Genomic DNA, 19,736 nt, shown 5'->3' with positions numbered 1-19,736 from the left:
TGAAAAGAAAGAGGAGTGCCAGTATTTATGACAGTATTGAAAAACAAACCTTACCCTGGTATACTGTGATACTGTGATACTGTGATAGTGCCTAAGCCTACCTGTGACATCATTAGCTTAACAAAATACAACTCTGTAATCAGCTAGCACACCTGCTGTTTATTAGATGCCGTTTTCCGAACAACACATTTCAGCTCCTGATGATGATTTCTGCAAAGTTGTAGTTTGAAACTGTAACTATAGGTTCATACCATCATGCGCAAATGTTTCCTCTCTTCCCTCACTCACCTCCTCTCCTTGCATCTTAGTCCCGACCACAGTAGATGTGAGCAGAGGAGGCGAAGAACAGACATGAGAATGGAGGAGCCGAAGCTGCCAAATGACTCATCTTTGGTTCCATGGCGTTGCTCTCAAAGGTCTAGTGTGCAGAGCAGGGCATCATACTTGGTATGTTTAAGGGTACCGACTCAGTTACATCAGTTCTACAGAGAGCCTATTAACGTTTAATCAATTGTAAACAATCAGTTTGTTGGGACTGTTTAACAGCTCGGTGTTGGCTGTTAGCTGCTGCTGCTGCTGTGTTAGCTCATGCTAATGGGGCAGACCTTGAATTGACGGTGAGGAGAACAACTTTGGAGATTGTCCTTAAGTGCCATGTCTAACCTATGTAGTGCCAGGGACAGAAAGTGTGCCTGATTGTTCACTAGATGCATTTTTTTGTTATTGGCCAATTTACAATCCTGTTCTTATGTTAGATTTTTACTCTATACTTTATAATAATTTGATGCAAATACTTCAATATGCTAAATGCTTAGTAAAAATGCCCACCCCTTGTGCAAATGTTCACAGAACCTATTATGAAACAGAAAAAATCAAAATCTTCTAGTATCATTCATTGCTTGATAGATGGTAACATCTCTATTAGCTCTACATAACCAATTACAACATAACCAGTTATTAGTATTATGAAGACTGTTGATTATAATTATCAAGTAATACTTCTTTTAAATCGTATGATTTATATACAGCTTGCTGTGATACCGTAGACTTTATGTTTACTTGTTTTATTGTTACCTGCACAATGATGCACCACATAACTGCGTTAGAGTGTGTGTATGTCGATAGAGTGATAAAATAAAAAACAGAAGGCAAACTGCTGCTCTGTGTGGTGCCACAACACTTTGCTATTAAATTATCCAGTATGTTCAAAATTGTGATTCATCACACACAAGGTGATGGCACATTGTATTACATCTCACCACGTAACTGTGCTCTGTTATATTATCTGCCGGTCCCTGTACACACCACTACAAACAAAGCAATGTGAGAATAAACTGTGAAGAAAGAGTCATATGAAGGTGCAGCATTAAATGTCAAGGAATGTAAAAAAACAATCTCACTGCGACCCTTTTGAGGCTTCATAGTCATGCCACTTGATAAAAGACTTCCGTGCACGATACACCTGCGTTTCCTCGCTTTAAGCTTCTCCAGACACCTCCTCTCTCCTTGTTTTCTTGAGGTAGATTTAAAGGGATAGTTCACCCCAAAATGAAAGTTCAGTCATTATCTACTCACCCTCATGCTGATGGAATATCAGGTGAAGTTTGATAACAGTGACAAAAAACTGTCAGAGGTTCACAGGGAAAAGGTGTTGCAACAACAAAAACAGCTGAAGCAAATGGCGACCAGGATTCAAATGTTAAAAAAACATAATAAAACCACAAAATGTCTCCATTCTGCTCATCCGAAGTAATCCAAGTGTCAGCACTAGCAGCAACAACTCCCTTTGTCAGTTTTTAAACTACGGTGTGTGTAGGAGGCTTCTGGATAGCATGCAAATACTGCAAACTCTCGTTGGTCATGCACAAGAGTGCAAACATGAATGCAGCTCCCACACTAGGAGCTACAACAAGGCTAGAAACATGATGGCAGTGATGTTTCTCAAAACCGGGCCCATCAGGGCTTTAGGACACTTGTATTACTTCAGACGAGCGGTTTGGAGACATTTTGTGGTTTTATTATGTTTTTATTTTTATTTTTAACAAATCCGGGTCACCATTTGCTTCAGTTGTTTGGGAGATGTGTGCAGCGCCTTTTCCCCGTGAATCTCCAGCAGTGTTTTGTGACTATAAAACTTCACCCCACTTTCCATTGGCATGAGGGTGAGAAGATAATGACTGAATTTTCATTTTTGGGTGAACTATCCCTTTAAGGGATTGGAAGACTCAGAGATCCTCTATGATGGCGAAAAGGGCATGGTTTTGGGGTCATGGAGGAGGTGAGGAAGCATAAGAGCATGATGAAAAGGGCCCTGTGTCCTTTTTTGGAGTAACCTGACAAGTAACCAACAAGTGTGCCAAGCCTGTGACAACATGCATTAGACTATGGGTGGTAATGGGCTGTTGAACTGACCTGTCCAAAGAGTTTATTGAGGTAGGAGATGTAGGCAGCAGCCACCGCTGAGCTGTTGCTGAGGCTCCTTCTACCATGCCGACGTCCCTCCTCCTCCCCAGAGCCCTTCCGTGGGGCCGAGGGCTGCTTTGAGCTGTGAAGTGTGCATTTACGTGCAAAGTGTTGAGAGCTGTCATTATCAAAGCAAGGCCTATAATTTCCCCTCCTTACTTTAACACACATACGTAAGTGCCTTTTGGCTGATTTATTCTATATAGCTTCCCTTGACATAATTGCTCAGCTTGAGCGAAATGATTGAAAAACGTCAGCAGTCCAATCACCTAACATTAACTGCTACATCAGTCACTAAGGAAGGAAGGAAGGAAGGAAGGAAGTATTTGTAGGAGGAGAAGTTTGACATTCTGAAGGCTTGTTTTGCAACTGATGTGTCAATCGATGACACTAATTGGGTGCACAGAACTACACAACCCACTCCCCTCTTCCTAATCAATGTTGATTAGAAACAGAATGATAATAACCAGAATTTCTTGGAGAGGCTGAGCTGGAGAGCCTTGTTTTTGAACCTCCCAGAAGCAGGCGATCTGCCAGCGGCGGCACCCCTCCCCCCTCGTGGAGACATGCTAGGAGAGAAAGACGCCATAATCAATTCAGAGTGCATTAAATAGCTTGTAAATTAACATTAATACCTTTTATAAACATTTTATGCAACCAACAATAAACGTCAATGTTGAACTTTGGATGTAATAGATGGACCCTTCTGTTGAGGAAGTGAGAATGGATTCAGACTACTGATAGACAGCAGCCGCAATGGGAGACAATTGTTGGAATTTTTTAAGTTTCATGGAATGTTTTACTCAAAAACTTTGTAAATATCTTTCTGAGGGCAGGCAGATGATCGCTCTCGCATGAACTGCTCACTCATCACTGTATGAGGAATCAATGTTGTTATACGTCTCTTGTAGGGATGCACAATATTGGATTTTTTTTTTGCCAATATCTGATATGCCACCTAATTTTATTGATCATCAAGTCTCTTCTATAGTAAATTTAACATCATATTGTGCAAACAGTTATTGTGATGGCCCACCAGGACATAAATTACAATGCTTTTCAATCTATGTGATAGTCATTCATCGTGCAAAATAAGAAAAATACCTCAACTTAGGGTTGGTGTATTTTACATGTTCACTTTTTCAATTTAAAAAAATGAATATTGGTTTGTCATATGGGCAGAATTCAGCATGTTGGCCAATTCTGATGTTTCATATTAAAGCCAAAATCTGCCGATACCTATGAAGTGCTGATATTATCATACATCCCTTGTCTCTTCTATGTTGTAGACCCAAAATGTACCTTACACCCTTTTTCACCAAAATTAGCATATGTATGCAGGTTTTTTGAATGGGGAAAAACCTGCTATATGATTGATTGATTGACTTTGATTTGTTGATTTAAGTGTCATGCATGCTATAAATAAGCTATAGACAGCCTTTCCATTGCCAGTCGGATAGAACTGTGTACACGGCTCTGCAGCGGACAAGTATGCCTTTCTGTGTAGGTGTGGGGGTTTTTACTGGTGTTTCTGGGCAGGAAAATAAGTTAGTAAACAATTTTTCCCTTACTTTTTCAGTCTCTCCCTCTCAAACCTGGTGCAGGCTGAATTTGAAGGAGACAGACTGTATTTTGTGGGGCCCTGTCATTGCATCTTGCAAGGGTCCAAAATTAGTGCGGCCACCTGGGTGTTGAATTTCCATTGAAGCCAGTTGGAGCAAGAACCGATAAATAACATGACCACTGCATAGTCATATGATGCAGGTAAAATGCTAATTGTAACCTTTAATATTACATTGAAAAGCCAGATGTTAGTGGGTGTATGTGGGTTTTTTGTGCATTGGCAAAGGGGCTTAAGACTGATCTGATGTATGAAATCTTACCAAGGACAGGAATAAAACTCACAGCCTCACGTCTTGACTTCGTTTTCAATCAAAATAATTGGACTTTATATGTGTATCTCATCTGAATTTATTTTCTTCATTACCTTTAGTTAAATTTCACTGACCTGGCAGCAGAGGATGATCTACTTTCTGGTCCTCCCTTTGCACTTTTCCCAGACATCCTGGATTGGTTGGTGGAAAAGATCAGAAATCTTTAATGACAAGGAGAGTCAGATCCCAAAATAGTACCCATTTTGGACGAAAAAATGTTCAACATCAATACAGCTGCATTTATAACCTCATGAAGTTGTTAGTGGCACAGTAGACAATGTGTTTGCAAACACATCTCCAATTTACAGATTCATCAGACATCATTAGCTGTCATTTTCACTTAGAAGCTATTTTTGGCAACTTATGAATTGGAGTCCAGTGTTTTAGCTTTGTTTTGCTTTCCACCAACTCCTGAGGGAAATATTTGGCATTTTCATTTGCTAAATCCTCCACTGTGTTAACCAGCAAGTTGCTAATTTTGTGCATCTGCCATTTGATGTTGGGCAGGTAGTGTGCAGTGACTTTATCAAAGCTTTTTCTTTCAAAACAGCTTCCTGCTGTGGTAGGAAACAAGATTTATCCGACTGAACCATAACATTAAATTTGTGGGACATCAAAACAATAAGCTGAAAGATCCTAAGACGCTCTGTAGAGTCATACTGTGTTGATAAGATCAGCTTGAAAGTGGAAACGGAAAACCTCCGCCCCCCTCCACCACCACCACCCCAAAGTTTCCAAGTGGTATTGTTTTTGGCCCCTTGTCAGTTTTACACTTTGTGTCGTTTCTGGTATCCCTTGTTTTGGGCTGTAAAGTTGAGGGATACTGGCATTCTAACCACCATGATCTCCTAGGAATCGGCACTACATGCAATCATAAGAAAACGATAAAGAGATGACATTTTATATCCAAAAGGTCAAAGGTTAGCTTTACTGTGACACCATGATGTTCTGCATAAACACTTTTCTTGCTATTACTCAATGTCATCCCTCCAGAACAGAGGTGGAGCCATGTGGTCAGATACTGAATTGTTGACACTAAGTTTGGGCAACCTCCAAGGCTGAAAAACGAAGCCAATGCAGAAGTGCCAAAAACTGCAGTTCCTCTAATGACCACTTGATGCTGGTTCCAAAGCAGAGTCAATCCCCGAAGACTCCCATGTTAAAATGCCCAACTTTACAGAAGAAATAAACATGTTTACAACCTGGGACAAAAAACAGTTTTGGTTTCTGTTGCTTATTTCAACATTCATGACAGTTATACGGGGTATCAGTTGTTATTATAGCTCACCTGTTTACATATTATTAAGGCCCAAAGTTACGCATATCGAGAGGGGAGGCTGCTTGAATGGCGGACTAAAAAACAAGATGGCAAAAGCCAAAATGCAGAACTTGAGGCTTCAAAATGGCATTTCACAAATCAGTGGGTGATGTCCCAGTAGCTATGTCCATTACTTATGCAGTCTATGGCTGGGGTGGGTAACCTCCGGCCTCCGAGCCGTGTACAGCCCTTGAGACCATTTGATCTGGCCTGCCACGCAATTCTAAAAATGGGGAAAACGTGACAGCAATTACTTTTCTGAGACAACACTGACGGCTATGCGTGTCCGAGTCAGGTTCAGGTTCAGTGAACATAACACGCGAGGTTACATGCCATCGTGCGATAGCTTTGGGGATTGATTGGCTAGTGACATGTGTCATGGCGAGTGCCAAGAAAAGGAAGGTGGACACGTTTTCCAGGAGAAATGGACAAATGATTATTTCATTGTAGGAGTAAAAGGCAAACTTTGGCTAGTTTGTGGCGCCGGAAGTGGCCCGAAAAAAGCCAGTCTCGAGTGTCACTACAGCTTGAAATATGCTAAACTGGACGAGTTGAAAGAACAAATGCGTTTTGATAAAATTAACGCTCGTCGTTGGTATTGGGTTGCCCGACAATCAGCTTTCAAGACCACAGACTGACAGAGACAATGTTTGGAGGACAAGTTTTGTGGTGAGTAAATTAATAGCTAATAGTTTGTGTTATTTACTTGTAATAATCGAGAAACCATGATAACTGGGTTTTCATACAATAAAAATCTATAATTGTTGCATCGTATGTGTTCATAAATTTAGTATGTACCTCAGAGGACTTCATAAAAATTGAAATGGCCCTTGATAGGAAAAAGGTTCCCCACACCTGGTCTATGGTGTCCACCTTGAAACTGTGCCTTTTGTATACAGTGAGGATGTGTGTGAAGCATCAACATTTTAGTATATGAGTCTGAATAGACATGGAAAAGGGGTGTAACAATCCATTTATTTGGATCAATATATCGATTAAATGAGCAGTGATCCCACATCATCGATGCAAAGTGATAACATAGATCCATATCATGCTCTTTCAGATGCGCCTTTATTTTGAAGTTTTATGTCACCGTCACACAGAGTGAGGCAGATGATAGCAAGCAGCCAAGAGAAAGATGATGTTGAACGCTGTTCACTAGAGCATAAATCATCATTGTGGAAATTTTTGTTTTCAGAGAAACTAGGAACAGACAGAGCACGTCATATGTAAACAAAAGTCGTAGCGAAACGTCATGTCCCTGCATCTGACTTCGCCAACTTTACAGCAATATTAGCTGCTCTGTTTCAAAAATGTTAGACTAAAAAAACATGCAGGTTGAAATACATCTGTGCTGTTCTGTTGGGAGATGCAGTGACTTAAATCAGTGGTGAGTACCAGAAATCATAAATAATACATGTAAATTGGATAAGTAGCTTAGCTAATTTATGCAATGTAAAATGCCACAGGTTTATGCTACTAACGTTAGCATGTCGTACATGTGACGGAAACATGACTTGCAAAAGACAGTTGTTTTCTCTATGAACCATTAGAGTGACTATTTAGCCAAGTTTTATACTTTTGTTAAGTAATCTTGTTTCTAATCTGTTCAGTGGCTGCTGGGAGAAGTTTGCCGTAATGGCTTTAGGTCAGATATCCCTGGAGTTTTCAGAGTTATCTGGACTGACTTAAAATCACAACAGTTTTCCAGAAAGCGTTTTCTGACAGAATGAACCAGTTTAAATAATTTCTAATTATTTAGATGTTGCTTTTATATTTTCTGGTTAAAAGCAAAATAAAGGGGTGGCATTTTATTTGTAACTAACTGTGTTTGAAGAGCATGTAATATTGTCTCATATAATTTGCTGGCACCTAAATCGAATCGAATCAAAATCGTATTGTGGCAGATTTTGTGATATCGGCAAATACCGTAACATTATCAATTGAATCGATATAATATTGTATTGTGATGGAACTAGTGATTTGCACCCCTAACATGTATGGACCTGTAACTACAACTTGACTAGTTCACGGAGGCACACAACTGTGAGGCAGTCATTCTAGTTTCATTTTCTTGTTGTCTTGTGCCTTAAATCAAGCTTTCATTTTCCCTGGAGATCCCATAGTTTCAGACAGAGTTGCATATCAAAAACAAGGCATATAGGGAACCAATCTAAACCCAGATGGTGTCATTATTTTATAGTTATTACATTGTGCAATCAATATTTACTTCATTATGATATGTTAAAGCAAAAAAATGTGTCTATTTCCATTTTAAATAAACAGTTTGTACAGAGGATGCTGGGTGATGCTTAAACTATGATTACTACATCTTGAGGGACAGGGAGGAGAACTCATTCCAGTCCTATTCAGAGGCTGATTAATTTGGACAAGAGGACACACACCCAAGCAATGAAATTAAAACAATACACAGAGTGGGTGGGACACTCAATACAAATGGATCAAAGGTGGAGGAAGGAAGAATGGAGCGGATAAATGGAAAGACGGAGTGTGGGATAGAGGAGGATTTAGTAGAGAGATGAAGATAAAGGGAATGAATGACAATCACGTGTAGGACATGCGGAGGAATAGGAGACTTAAGGCTGTCCGTTTGAGAAGCAGATTAATGTTCTGTCATGTATCTCTGCAGTTCTGGCTATCAACTCCTGATGATGAACGGCCACACTCGGTACTGATGTGCCATAAACATAACGCCTCACTCTGCCTTCTTGCATGCTGAGAGGGCGGCGTGAAGACAGATACCCAAGATCTGCTCCAGCAGTCGTTACTTCGGGTTGTGTAGACCGCGTGGGCCCTAATGAGAAGAGACACCAAGACCGACCAGTCCTGTGAATTATGCCTGACCGTTTAATACGCCTCTGTCAAATGAGCCCTGCTCCCAGCTCCCACCGGGCTGAACAAAACGTGCCATGACTGAGTAGTGATTGCCTGTCAGTCACGCTTTTACGCAATCAGAGTGCATGTGATACATGCTGATTGCAACACGCTTAGAGCATGTTAAGATGTTCGCATGGAGAAGGAAGGAATTTTTCTAGTCACAAATGATTCACATGATTACAGCTGTGGAATTCTTTGAAAAGTGGACAGCATTTATGGGACTTTATGTGCTCTGGAGGTACTTTATATGCTCACAGTATAGCGATGGATTATTCATGTAAATATGTGCATGCAGCGGATGATAAATTCAGCTTTGCATTAAAGATAAGTTCATAATGTTTACAAGATCCTGCCTATGTACTTGTAACCCCCCCCACCCCACACACACACACACACACACACACACACACACACCTCTCTTCCACTCCTCCAACTATTCACAGTGCACATGTGGGTGAAGCGAGGTATCTGGACTTTCTATAGCAATGGTCTCACATTGTTTGCCTGAAGAATTGCTCTCATCTTCAGTGAGCACAACTCCCATCAGGGTAAACAAACACACCCCCACACACACATACTGTACACATGCGCGTTTCACTACACAAGCCATTGAGCAGCACTGAGTGTGTCTGCAGCTCTCCTCCCTAAGTGGCCAATTGCTGTCAATCACCGAGCCGACACAAGCAATTTTAGATCCTAATCACGCTAATTGAAGTAATGAAATGGAGGGCCAGGTGGACCGGGGGGCTAAAACAAACACAACTAACGCAGCTGATGATGGAAAGCGGGCCGCACTCGAGAGCTGCCGTGTTGTCATTGGAGTTGAATGGGCCTGGCTGGAGCATTAGGGGTTAAACACTAAATGGATATTCTAAATATATATTTCACAAGAGCCACTGGATTGAAGGGCGCAGAGATGCATTGTATATGTCATAAAAACAAGGCCCACATACACACACAGAGACACAAACAGACAGAAATAGAAAGCATTCAGAGAGGTCATGACTCGAGCGAGGCTGTGTGATATTTCTAATCTGTTATTTTGATAAGAGACAGTGTTTTTCTGCTGACTGAATGTGACAGAAAATACACACAGCGATAGACATCATGCTGATTGGCTGATGGTGGTCATGATTTTTTGGAGGATATCTAAATCCTGTTTGGGAATATTAGGGCTTTGTCCAAGGATGAATTGTACAAAATGTCAAGTGAGTTACATTCAGTAGCTGCTAAGGCCATTCATATTGATCATGTTGCTGTGTCATCACATTTACTATTAATAGTAGCTTATTTTGCCAGGTCACTTAGAGTTGATTCGTGCAAATTTGATCAGATGCATATCCAGAAGAATTTCAAGCACTTCAAACTAAATTACATTGTTTTTCATTGCTTTTAAAAGAGTCATGATGACAGTTTTCATATCTGACATCCTGATGATCAGGACAACAGTTTATTAGTGCATTTCTGTCCTGCCACCTCTCTTTGAGGTTTGGTTTAGGCACAAAACTACAAGGTTAAAGGTTCAGTGTGTAAGAATTAGAGGTATATAATGGCAGAAAATTAATTGTATAATCATAGCTCTGTTTTCAGTCGTGCATGAAAACCTAAAAATAAGAATTGTGTTTTTGTTACTTTAGAATTAGCCATTGTTATCCATATGGAGATGGTCCTCTTCTACAAAGTCCACCATGATGTCTCTACAGTAGTCCAGAATGGACAAACCAAACACTAGATCTAGATAGGGCCGTTCATGTTTTTTCTTCGGCCTGTGGACCAAATTTAAATAGCCCTCTGCTTGACTTTCAAAATATGCTCTATATGGCCCTCCACAGAATATTGGTTAATCAAGTGAGTTCTTTTAGCATTTTTCTCCTTAACGTCTTCATGACCGCACTATTACAGTTTGTCGACATGCACCAGGTCAGGACTACGGAGGTGGAACTTATTTGTTTTCATAGACACACAGTTAACAAACAGTTACCTAACAGCAAATATGTCCTGCTAAGCATTAGACATGGCCACAGCAAAGAAGTCAATAGTAAGGGGTGTTGCTGTCAGGTGTGGTGGAAAGTTTATTTATTTATTTTAATGACCCATATGATGCAAGAAGCAGCTGGCCCCCAGGCTTTTTTTCACATTATCCAATCTGGCCCTCATTCAAAAAAGTTTGGACACCCTGTCCTAGATGCTTGGCACATAGCATCACTGCTAGATGCCACTTAATTCTACTCACTATATCTTTAAATTGATGGACTTCACGTTTCTTCCACCTCCAAACAGACAAGAGCCAGAATTCTCACAACCACCAGAGGTCTCCGTAAGGAAAACAGAAAGACAGGCCAAATGCAGAGATTTGTCTTTTCAAAATCGGAGAGACCCAGAGTCACAGGTGTAGTAGTAGTTTAAAAGATGGGTGTACTACTTGGTAGATGGGTTACAGGACTGTAAACAGTAGGCGGCCAGCAATGGCAGAGAGAGACCATGGGGAAAATGGCATGTTTTCTTACATCTAACATGGTGAATTAGGGATTTATTTCGATCAGCCAGTGCTGGTCATTGTTGGAAATGTGGACTTACTAACTACATTATTAGCAAGTTTGTTTCAGTTGAGTTTGAATTAAGTGTGTTTCATGATGAGTTTACAAGGGAATTAAGCCTTGCAGTCTTCCTATTGAGAAGGTGTGTATTTCTCTGTTAAATAAGGAAAATAGGTGTGATAATATAACTTTTCTTCACATTTTGTGGGTTTATATTGTGTATTTATTAGTCTGAGCGCTGCACACTTCATGTAATGTATGGAAAGTATGAAGGTTTGAAATATCATGTACCACCCAAGCTTAGCTAACAGAGATCATTTCTAACTTTCTGTCTTCACCTTTGTTTCATTTTAGAACTCTTCAGACCCAACTGATGCTGACATGACATCAAGTGACATCACTTAAGGTAATTTGTCAGATTTTATGCAGCTCCCTCTAGAGCCACTTAAGACTTTTAACATCTCTTTCCACTTATGCAGTAGTACTCTTGAAACACCTGTCAACAGACTTTGATGTGTAAAATTGATGGAGTTGCCGATTTTATGTGTTTCCCACATATCTGTTCAGAGAAAATTGTCAAAATCAAATCAACTGTTCCTTGGCACATGATCTAAATTTACACCTCCAATTAACAGATGAACACACAACACATGGGCACAAAGTGAACCTCTCTGGCAGACTTAAAAAACACACCATACAAAGCCACAGATAGAAAACATGCACAGCTCCTCTCAGATTGGCTGTGAGTCCAGGCGAAGCTTCACCTGTCTTTGTGCTCTCCCTCTATTTTCTCTTTTGTTTTCGTATTATCTCTCTATTCGCCTGCTGTCCAGTCAGAAGACAATCAATCCCAGAGGGCCAAACCAGCCTGTGTCTGATCCATAAACAACCGATAGTAATGCAATCGAGTCTGGCACTCCATCTTATCTTCACCTATCTTAACACCTCTCCACTTCCTCCACCTCACCCCCTCTGCCCCCCCAGCACTGATTTCATGTCACAGCTCTGAAATGAGACTGTTGCCCTTAGTATTGGCGCAGATAGAAAGAAACATAGGGGCGAGAATGAGATATTTTTTTCATTCACAGACATCTTTTCCTGTCTCTTCATTTAGTACAATCTCCTTATTACATCTTAATACAGCTTTGTATAATTCTCTTCTAATTACAACCTCGTCCTTCTTGTATTTCTCAAGGCCAGCCTGATAATCACACAGTGGAGCTGCTTTAAAGATGTCTGTTGATGTGATTGCATTGTAGCGAGCAACAGGGGCACAAATATTGAACCAAAACAAATGCAAACAGTGGGCCGGCCATCTGTCAGCTTGTATAACAAAATATACTCGAGATCCAGATAATCAAATATTATAAAGCAGAGAACAGAAGTCTCATTGTGAGTGTGTAGTGGCTACGTCAGATGTGCTCGGTACAAATGAACCATAGCTCCAGTGTTTTGAATTATTAAACATTGCAGAGTAAAACAAGCTGGTACCTCACTACAAATCATTAATACAAAATATTCTCTTTAATACAAGCTTACCTTGTGTTATCGTTGTTTGCCTTTGTTGAGAGATGAGGTGTATCTCTATTGCATGAAGCCTTATCTAACCTGAGGATTATACACTGAAAGGTGATTATCCAGCTAAATATGACTGGATTAGAGATGTAACTGGCTGCCTCTGTCCTCAAGAACAAAAAGGGCAATGATATTGTCTTACTGCAGATATGTCGGGGAGGGGGTGTGCAGATTCAAGGAATCAAGATGAATTTATATTTATATCTATTGTGGTTTGAATGACTTCATATTCAAGATGCAAAATCATTAAACTCTCAAACCCCAATCGACCAACCTGTGGGATCATCATAGCAGATGCCTGTTACACAGGAAAACACTGTCAAATATTAGGGGCGGGGTCACCAGAGACAGCACGATATTATATTATATTATATTATATTATATTATCATGATACTTATGTTAGTGGTTAGGCTGAAGGACACAGCGACACCTAGTGATGGTGGGAGAAGTTACAGGACTGTAAACAGCCGGTTGCCAGCAGGCAGAGAGGGAAAGTGGGGAATAACGGCATATCTTTTACATCTAACTCGGTGAGGGAAGGATTTATTTTGACCAAACCGGAGCTTGGTGATTGTTGGAACAGTGGACTTATTCACTAGTTTAATAGCAAGAGTAACCAAGATGGTTTGGATGAGTTTTATTTTGTTTCTGTCGAGTTTGAATGAAGTGTGTTTTATGTTAACAAGGAAAATGAGTCTCATCAATCTTATGTTACCGAAAGAAAGTTTAATTCAAAAGGTATACAGTTATGTCTCTGTTAAATAAGGGAAAATCGGTGAGAGAATATCATTTTTTGTTTAACATTTTTTGGGTTTGGATTGTGTATTTATTAGTCTGAGAAGCTAAAAGTAAATATACTGCTGTCTGTGACATTTCAGAAAGGTATGAAGGTATGACATATTACAAATATTGCAATAACATACATAACATTGCATTATATTATTATATATTATATAGTATATATATATATATATATATATATATACACACACACACACACACACAAACACACACATATATATATATATATATATATATATATAGATAGATAGATAGATATTATATTATTATTATATATTATATTGCATAGTTTTCAGCCTGTACCTCTGAAGCAAAATATATCAAGTGGACTCAAAAAGCAATTGATTTTTTTTGTTATGTAATGTACAGGTATAAGTTGATGAAGATTCTCAGTCATTCAGGTCATGGTAATTCTGAGTTCTATATTACAGGCAACTTAAAGAAACTCAAGCAAGTCCAGTTGCTTACGGTAAATTAACGTTAATGATTTATATGATTTAAGAAAATGAATACTTAGCATCCATGTACTGATACAATATTGACATGCAAAAACATTGCGATACCATGCTATATTGATTTTCCCCCACTCCTGTCAAATATTTGTACGTCTACTACAAATAACATAAATCCAGCCTTTGAACAGTGACAGATTGTTGTGTTTGGTTGTGTAACAAACAGGACAGAAACGAGGGCAGCCCCCCCCCGCATAAATAAAGTCAGTATTACAAATAGCTATTAGCTTGTTTCCACCTGGGGCAAGATGCATAAAACTCTGTAGATTCATGACTAAAACTGTGTGTACACAAAGGCAGGAAGTGCATACATATTCTCTTCATCAGATTTATAAAGCCATGCGTGTGCCCAATTCTGTTTTGTAAATCTTAATAATTGTGGAACTGGGCAAATGTATAAGCCTTATTTTCACACCCACAGTTTGCCATAAATGGATGTAGAACGAATCTTGAACAACCATTTGCATATTGATACTTGTGTACCTCTACCTCTCATTAGACTTGTCAATGAAAAATAAGGTAAAGAAAACTAATAATGCAATTCATTGCCCATATATAATTTGAAATAGGCTTGGGCAGTATTTCATACCTTCACACCTGTCTTGAATTTCCCCGGGGATACAGTATATGATGGTATTAGTGCACAGTGGTAACATGTTGTTATTCCCCACAGTCTCTCTCTGCATGCCCACCACCAGTAGGTAGGGAGTGTAACTTCTCCCTCCACCACCAGGTGTTGCAGTGTTTTTGAGTTCAGCTGTGGAAGTGGAAAAACATAGCTTCAGAATTTCTAAATTCCCCGGTATATCAAATACGGTAATACCGCCCGAGCCTGATTAAAAATTAACTTCAATTAACGCCTTTGAGATCGACATTTTACAGAGTTCTGAGGAGTCTGCAAAAATGAGACCATATTTAGTGTAATTGGAAAACAACACTAAAAAATGTCTTTGGCAGCCTAGATAGTTGCCTACAATGCCTAAGTAAGGTCTGCCACTTATCCATACTAGAAGTTGACTGATAGTGGATTTTTAAAGGTTGATACAATACTGATAGTATGGAACAAGAATGAGCCGGTAGCCAACTGCTGAACCAAACAGCTAATCAAAGTAATAAATATCTAAATTAATATCTGTCTTACGCATGAGATTGCCCAACTTGTTCTAAATTAGGCAAGTTTTAGAGCGTTTGCGTACTGTCACGTTAACAACCAAAACATCCTGCACTGATGACTTTGTCCTTGTTGGAGACGCATCAGGAAGATATGTGATATGTGGTGAAATGCATTGCGGACCACCTCGACAAGTGGTCTGAGTGATCGGATCGCAAAGCGTCTTGGTGGTTATTTGCACTTGTATTTAGCTCTGTCCACTTGTGATCGGATCAGCCAGGAAGCATGTTAATAGCAGGTATCAACAGGACTAATGTTTGACTGGTTGGACCGGTGTGGAGGCACAACTCAACCAACGATGTCATGCTGAGTTTGGTGAAAATGTGTATAGAATGGTGCATTTAACATTTAGAAAATGTTCACATTATGTGCAATAATGTTGCAGCTATTAAACCACAGCATTCTCAGAGGGTCATTGGCTATTAATGAAGTGTCGGTGCACGCACATGAAGAATGTACAGTGTAATGTATATAGGGCAGTAAGATGAGAAAAAAAAATCTATTTAACCAACCAAAGAGGAAATATGAAGCGAGAATTCAAGGTTCAAGAGGTTAATTAACCAACGACTGAGAAAAATGTAGACATCCATTGAAGCCTGAAGTGACGAGTCCACTTATTGACTCATGGGAAGTTAAGTGTCACCAGTATAATGATGGTAGACTCAGATTTTGAGGTTTTAAGCGAAAGTGGCTTTGTAAAGCTGTCTCAGCTGTGTGTGTGTGTGTGTGTGTGTGTGTGTGTGTGTGAGAGAGAGAGAGAGAGAGAGAGAGAGAGAGCGTGTGAGAGAGTTCACTGATTGACTGCTGTTTGTTGGTTAAGTCAGGTAAAGGATGTCATGTCCCTGGGGCCATTTTCTATTGAACACCACACTGTTCATCGACTGCCGACTCGTCCCAAACACGCTCACTGTTGTTGCTGATCTAATACCTTGAGTTTAACCTGTGAACAAGGTCATAATTTTCTTTGCAAAACTTTGTCTCAGGGTGGATCTCAGTTATTTGTTCCGAAAAGTAGCATAAATTACCCATCATCAGTCCCTCGGACCATCAGAGAGGTGCAGCTGTTCATACAAACTCTGTTGTCCCGCTTCTTGACATTTTGCTTTGCTCTGCTGTGGTCAGTCTCTGAACTTTGTCTCACTTCACTGGACAAACCTGCAGCATGGCCTGTGACTCTTCTAAATGTCACACCTCGCTCTCAATTGTGTGAAAATGCAGAGTTGCTAAATCTTTTCTGCCTTGTCATTTAAATGAAAAAAAATATGCTTAAAATTTCAGTATGTATGATTTTTAGGTCTCCTGAAGCATCGATATTTTAAATAGGTGGATGATAGTCCAGCAAGTAGAGCAAAAAACTTTGTTGTGCTCATGAAAAAACAGAAACTGCAGGTAAGGCATAATCTAATTTTTATGGCCCCTGTTTCTGTTTCTTTCGCTTTCCCCCTCTCTCTTTCGCTGCTCTCAGCCCAGCGAGGCAGTGCTGCAGAGGGAAACTGTTGAGGAACCTATTCCCCTGTGTGATCAGACCCTCGCCACGCTCAAATATGCTTAGTGCGTCCAGCCAAAGACCTTATTTAGCACTTTGCTTTTTTGAAGAAGTGGGAACTTATTTCAGCCCTTACCTTCACAGAAAAAGACAAGGGAGTGCAATAATGTTGTCACATTTCATGCACCAGTCAGCTCCCAATGGAGTGTAGACCTTTGAATTGTTTACTTAAGTGGAAATCAACCTTTTGTATTTGGCTTGGATTGGATTGGCTGGATGCATTTACACAGTTTAGAGCAGCATGAAGCCAAATCTGGGGAATGCTGCTCAATAGACTATGCTGTGCAGAAGCAGCAATGTAGATGTTTGTCCAACCCTGACTCCAGAAATTACATTCATTTACTACCAATTTCTTTTACCAGGTAAATTTTAATGTAAGCACAATAGCACCAATCAATGTGCAGGACTCTTGACATTGGAGACCAGGGTTGGCATCCTGAGTCTGGTGTAAACACTTAGATAAAGGTTAGGGGAAGATCATGGTTCAGGGTTCCCATAGATCCTTTAAAAGCCTTAAAATGCACTAAATTATTTTATCTAAAAATATGGCCTTAATTGGTATTAAATTGACTTAAATTAGTCTTTCAAAAGTCTTTAAAGTGCTGACATGGGAAGCAGACTTTTATGAATCTTTTTTTATGGCATTGTAAATTCTTGAAATAATCTGTCTCTTTTTCTTGTTGTTAACCATTTAAAACATTTCTTTTCTCAGACTTATCACGATTGGCAACCAAGTAGTGGAATCTCACATGCACACTGAGAAACACAAAATCACCTACAAAACTGTCCACAAATTGCAGATATTTTCAATTTTTGTATGTAAATTTTAATAGATCCTCTATGACAATATAACATACTCATTTTTCTACATGTGCTTCATTCTAAAAAGCAGTGCTTTTTCAACATTTGGGCAAAATAAAATAGTCTTTCTTCAATTTCGATTAGTAAATTGGTCTCAAACCCTTTAAAACCTCAGCAAATGGGCTTGATTTCGTTCAGAAAACATGGGAGAAAGGCAATGACAAATGAAAGATGAAACAACCCAAAAATGAGCCAGCAAAAGAAATAAAAGAAAAAAAAACAGCAAATGACTTGGGAAAAGAGTTTTAAAAAAATAGCAATAATTTTGTAACATAATCTAAAGTTATTATGATAATTAGAAATAGTTCTTTCCCGACGTTTTTACTAAGACATTTTTGCCTAGCTTTATAAAAAAAAATTAAGATCCACTAATTGCTTGCAATTTGTGAAACATTTATCAGTAAATTGCTCATTGCTCTTTTTCCAGTCTTTTTGAAAAAAAATTACATCAGTTTGTTTAAGGGTTTAAATACTTACAAAGGGACAAAATGTTTGCAGGGACAAAATGTTTTTATTTCTCTTCCACATACAGTATACAGTAGAGCACTGCTTTTCTTTTCACATTCCTACTAATTAACAAATCCTCTCATCAAAGTAAGGCTCTTCTTCATCTGAATTCAGTGAATCTCCTAGAAGCAAAATGTAAATTAAACTGTACCCAAAATATAGGCTAGCTAAAAATAAATGCCATTACAGAAGGCAACCAGATGAAAACAATGCTGGCCTATGCAGAAAGGGCACTAACATAGTGTTTACAGATTCTTGGCAAGAAACACAAGCCTGTTGACATTTTCTGTCTTAAGACACTAGTGAAGGCAGGTCACTACATTTCCCCCAGTGCTAAAACCCTCTATGAAGGGAAACTTGTGACTTGTTTATTTATTTATTTTTTGTCAATTTTGATAGGTGTGTGTGTAGAGGAACTGTTGTTTCCTCCACAAGTCCAACAGGTCCTCTTCCTCTGTCGATGAAGCCTAATTGTAGGTAAGACTGTAGCTCAGAGGCTGTAGCTTGTTCCTGTTGGTAGTGGGTTTTGGTGTTTTTCCATCAGCAGTTAAAAGAAGCTTCTTTTTCTATGACATTGGTGTATCCTAATCAGTTTAAACTTGGGGATCGATTGGGCCCATCCTCTACCAAATTCAAAAAAAGAGCTGTATGTAGGAATGCAAATGTAATTTGGAATGGAAATTTGGTGGACTTATCCTGTCAGCTTCCTGGTACGATGTCTGTGGAATGTCCAGTAAAGCAGATGTGTGAACAGAGCAGGTAATTGTACAAAGAATTCACAGTGGGCAATTGGGCATGTTTGTATCATGTGGCGAAACTCGAAAAACAAGCAACCAAGGGTAAGGAAGAAGGGTCATTTAAACAAAGACGGCAACAAAAATGTCTCAGTGGAGAGATGATGAGATTCTGGAACTTGCGTCGGCAGGGACCAAAGCCAAAATTGTCAGACACATTAAGCAAATGGAAAGAGACTCTGTGGTTAATCACCAACTTACAAACCAGTCTGTTTGAAATCTGTTTAATGTCCTGGCTCCTGCATGCTCTAACCAAGCAGCTCCTCACAGAAACCAAACAGATATATTTCCAGTGGGTGAGAACCCTTCTGACACAGTTTATCTCCTGCTGTGTGCTACATGTGTGAATATCGAATATATACAGACAATATCTGGACCTGATTTTCCGCTCATCATTGATTTCAAAGCACATTTTTATCAATTTCATTTTATTCATTTATAGTCATTTATGTACGTATATATAACCACAACTATTACTCACTTACAGTGCGTACTGGTGCAGTGATTATAGGTCTGGCTTGGATTGGTGCAACATTGTCCTTACTTGTATCCATGTATCCAGCTTGAATGGTGGATCATGAACAGAGGCCATGTCAAGCGGTTCTTTTGTCAGAGGGTCCTTGTATTTTTCATCCAGGTAGCTCAGAATGTTGGTCTTCATGGTGCACGTTTGGTCTGGATTATCATCAGGATTGTTTTTTACAAAGAAAACACTGACACACTTGTCACTGCGAAGTGCATCAGCAAACTCTGTTTCGTGGAGGGATTTGTTGATGGCCTGCAAGATGCAAATATGTAAATCCTAGGATAGCGAAGGA

The 19,736-nt window shown here is 39.5% G+C and overlaps 2 protein-coding genes across 4 annotated transcripts in view; one reads left to right on the top strand and one right to left on the bottom strand.

Moving 5' to 3' along the window:
* Nucleotides 1–12,786, bottom strand: part of cabp4 (calcium binding protein 4) — a 42,876-nt gene extending 30,090 nt beyond the window's left edge. For 2 of the 3 annotated variants that reach the window (XR_015776180.1, XM_088075420.1), the window contains exons 1-4: nt 12,690–12,746; nt 4,472–4,558; nt 2,931–3,032; nt 2,413–2,545 (exon numbers count right to left, since the gene is read on the bottom strand). Coding sequence is in view for 2 of the 3 variants with exons in the window: in XM_088075420.1 (XP_087931546.1) it covers nt 2,413–2,545; nt 2,931–3,032; nt 4,472–4,527 (291 nt within the window). In the remaining variant the exon portion in view is untranslated. Of the gene's footprint in view, nt 1–2,412; nt 2,546–2,930; nt 3,033–4,471; nt 4,559–12,689 lie in introns of all 3 variants that reach the window. The other variant, XM_042485526.2, reaches the window with a different exon arrangement.
* The window catches only part of doc2g (double C2-like domains, gamma), a 124,411-nt gene that overhangs the window by 31,253 nt on the left and 73,422 nt on the right, over nt 1–19,736 (top strand). Inside the window, 1 exon segment of the mRNA XM_088075419.1 lies at nt 11,505–11,556. The gene's annotated coding sequence lies outside the window, so the exon portion shown is untranslated.

The sequence above is a fragment of the Plectropomus leopardus genome, chromosome 3, assembly GCF_026936395.1.
Source record: "Plectropomus leopardus strain MGB_pleo_1.0 chromosome 3, ASM2693639v1, whole genome shotgun sequence".
NCBI classification, from domain to species: domain Eukaryota; kingdom Metazoa; phylum Chordata; class Actinopteri; order Perciformes; family Serranidae; genus Plectropomus; species Plectropomus leopardus.
This window is presented reverse-complemented; position numbering and strand designations above follow the sequence as displayed.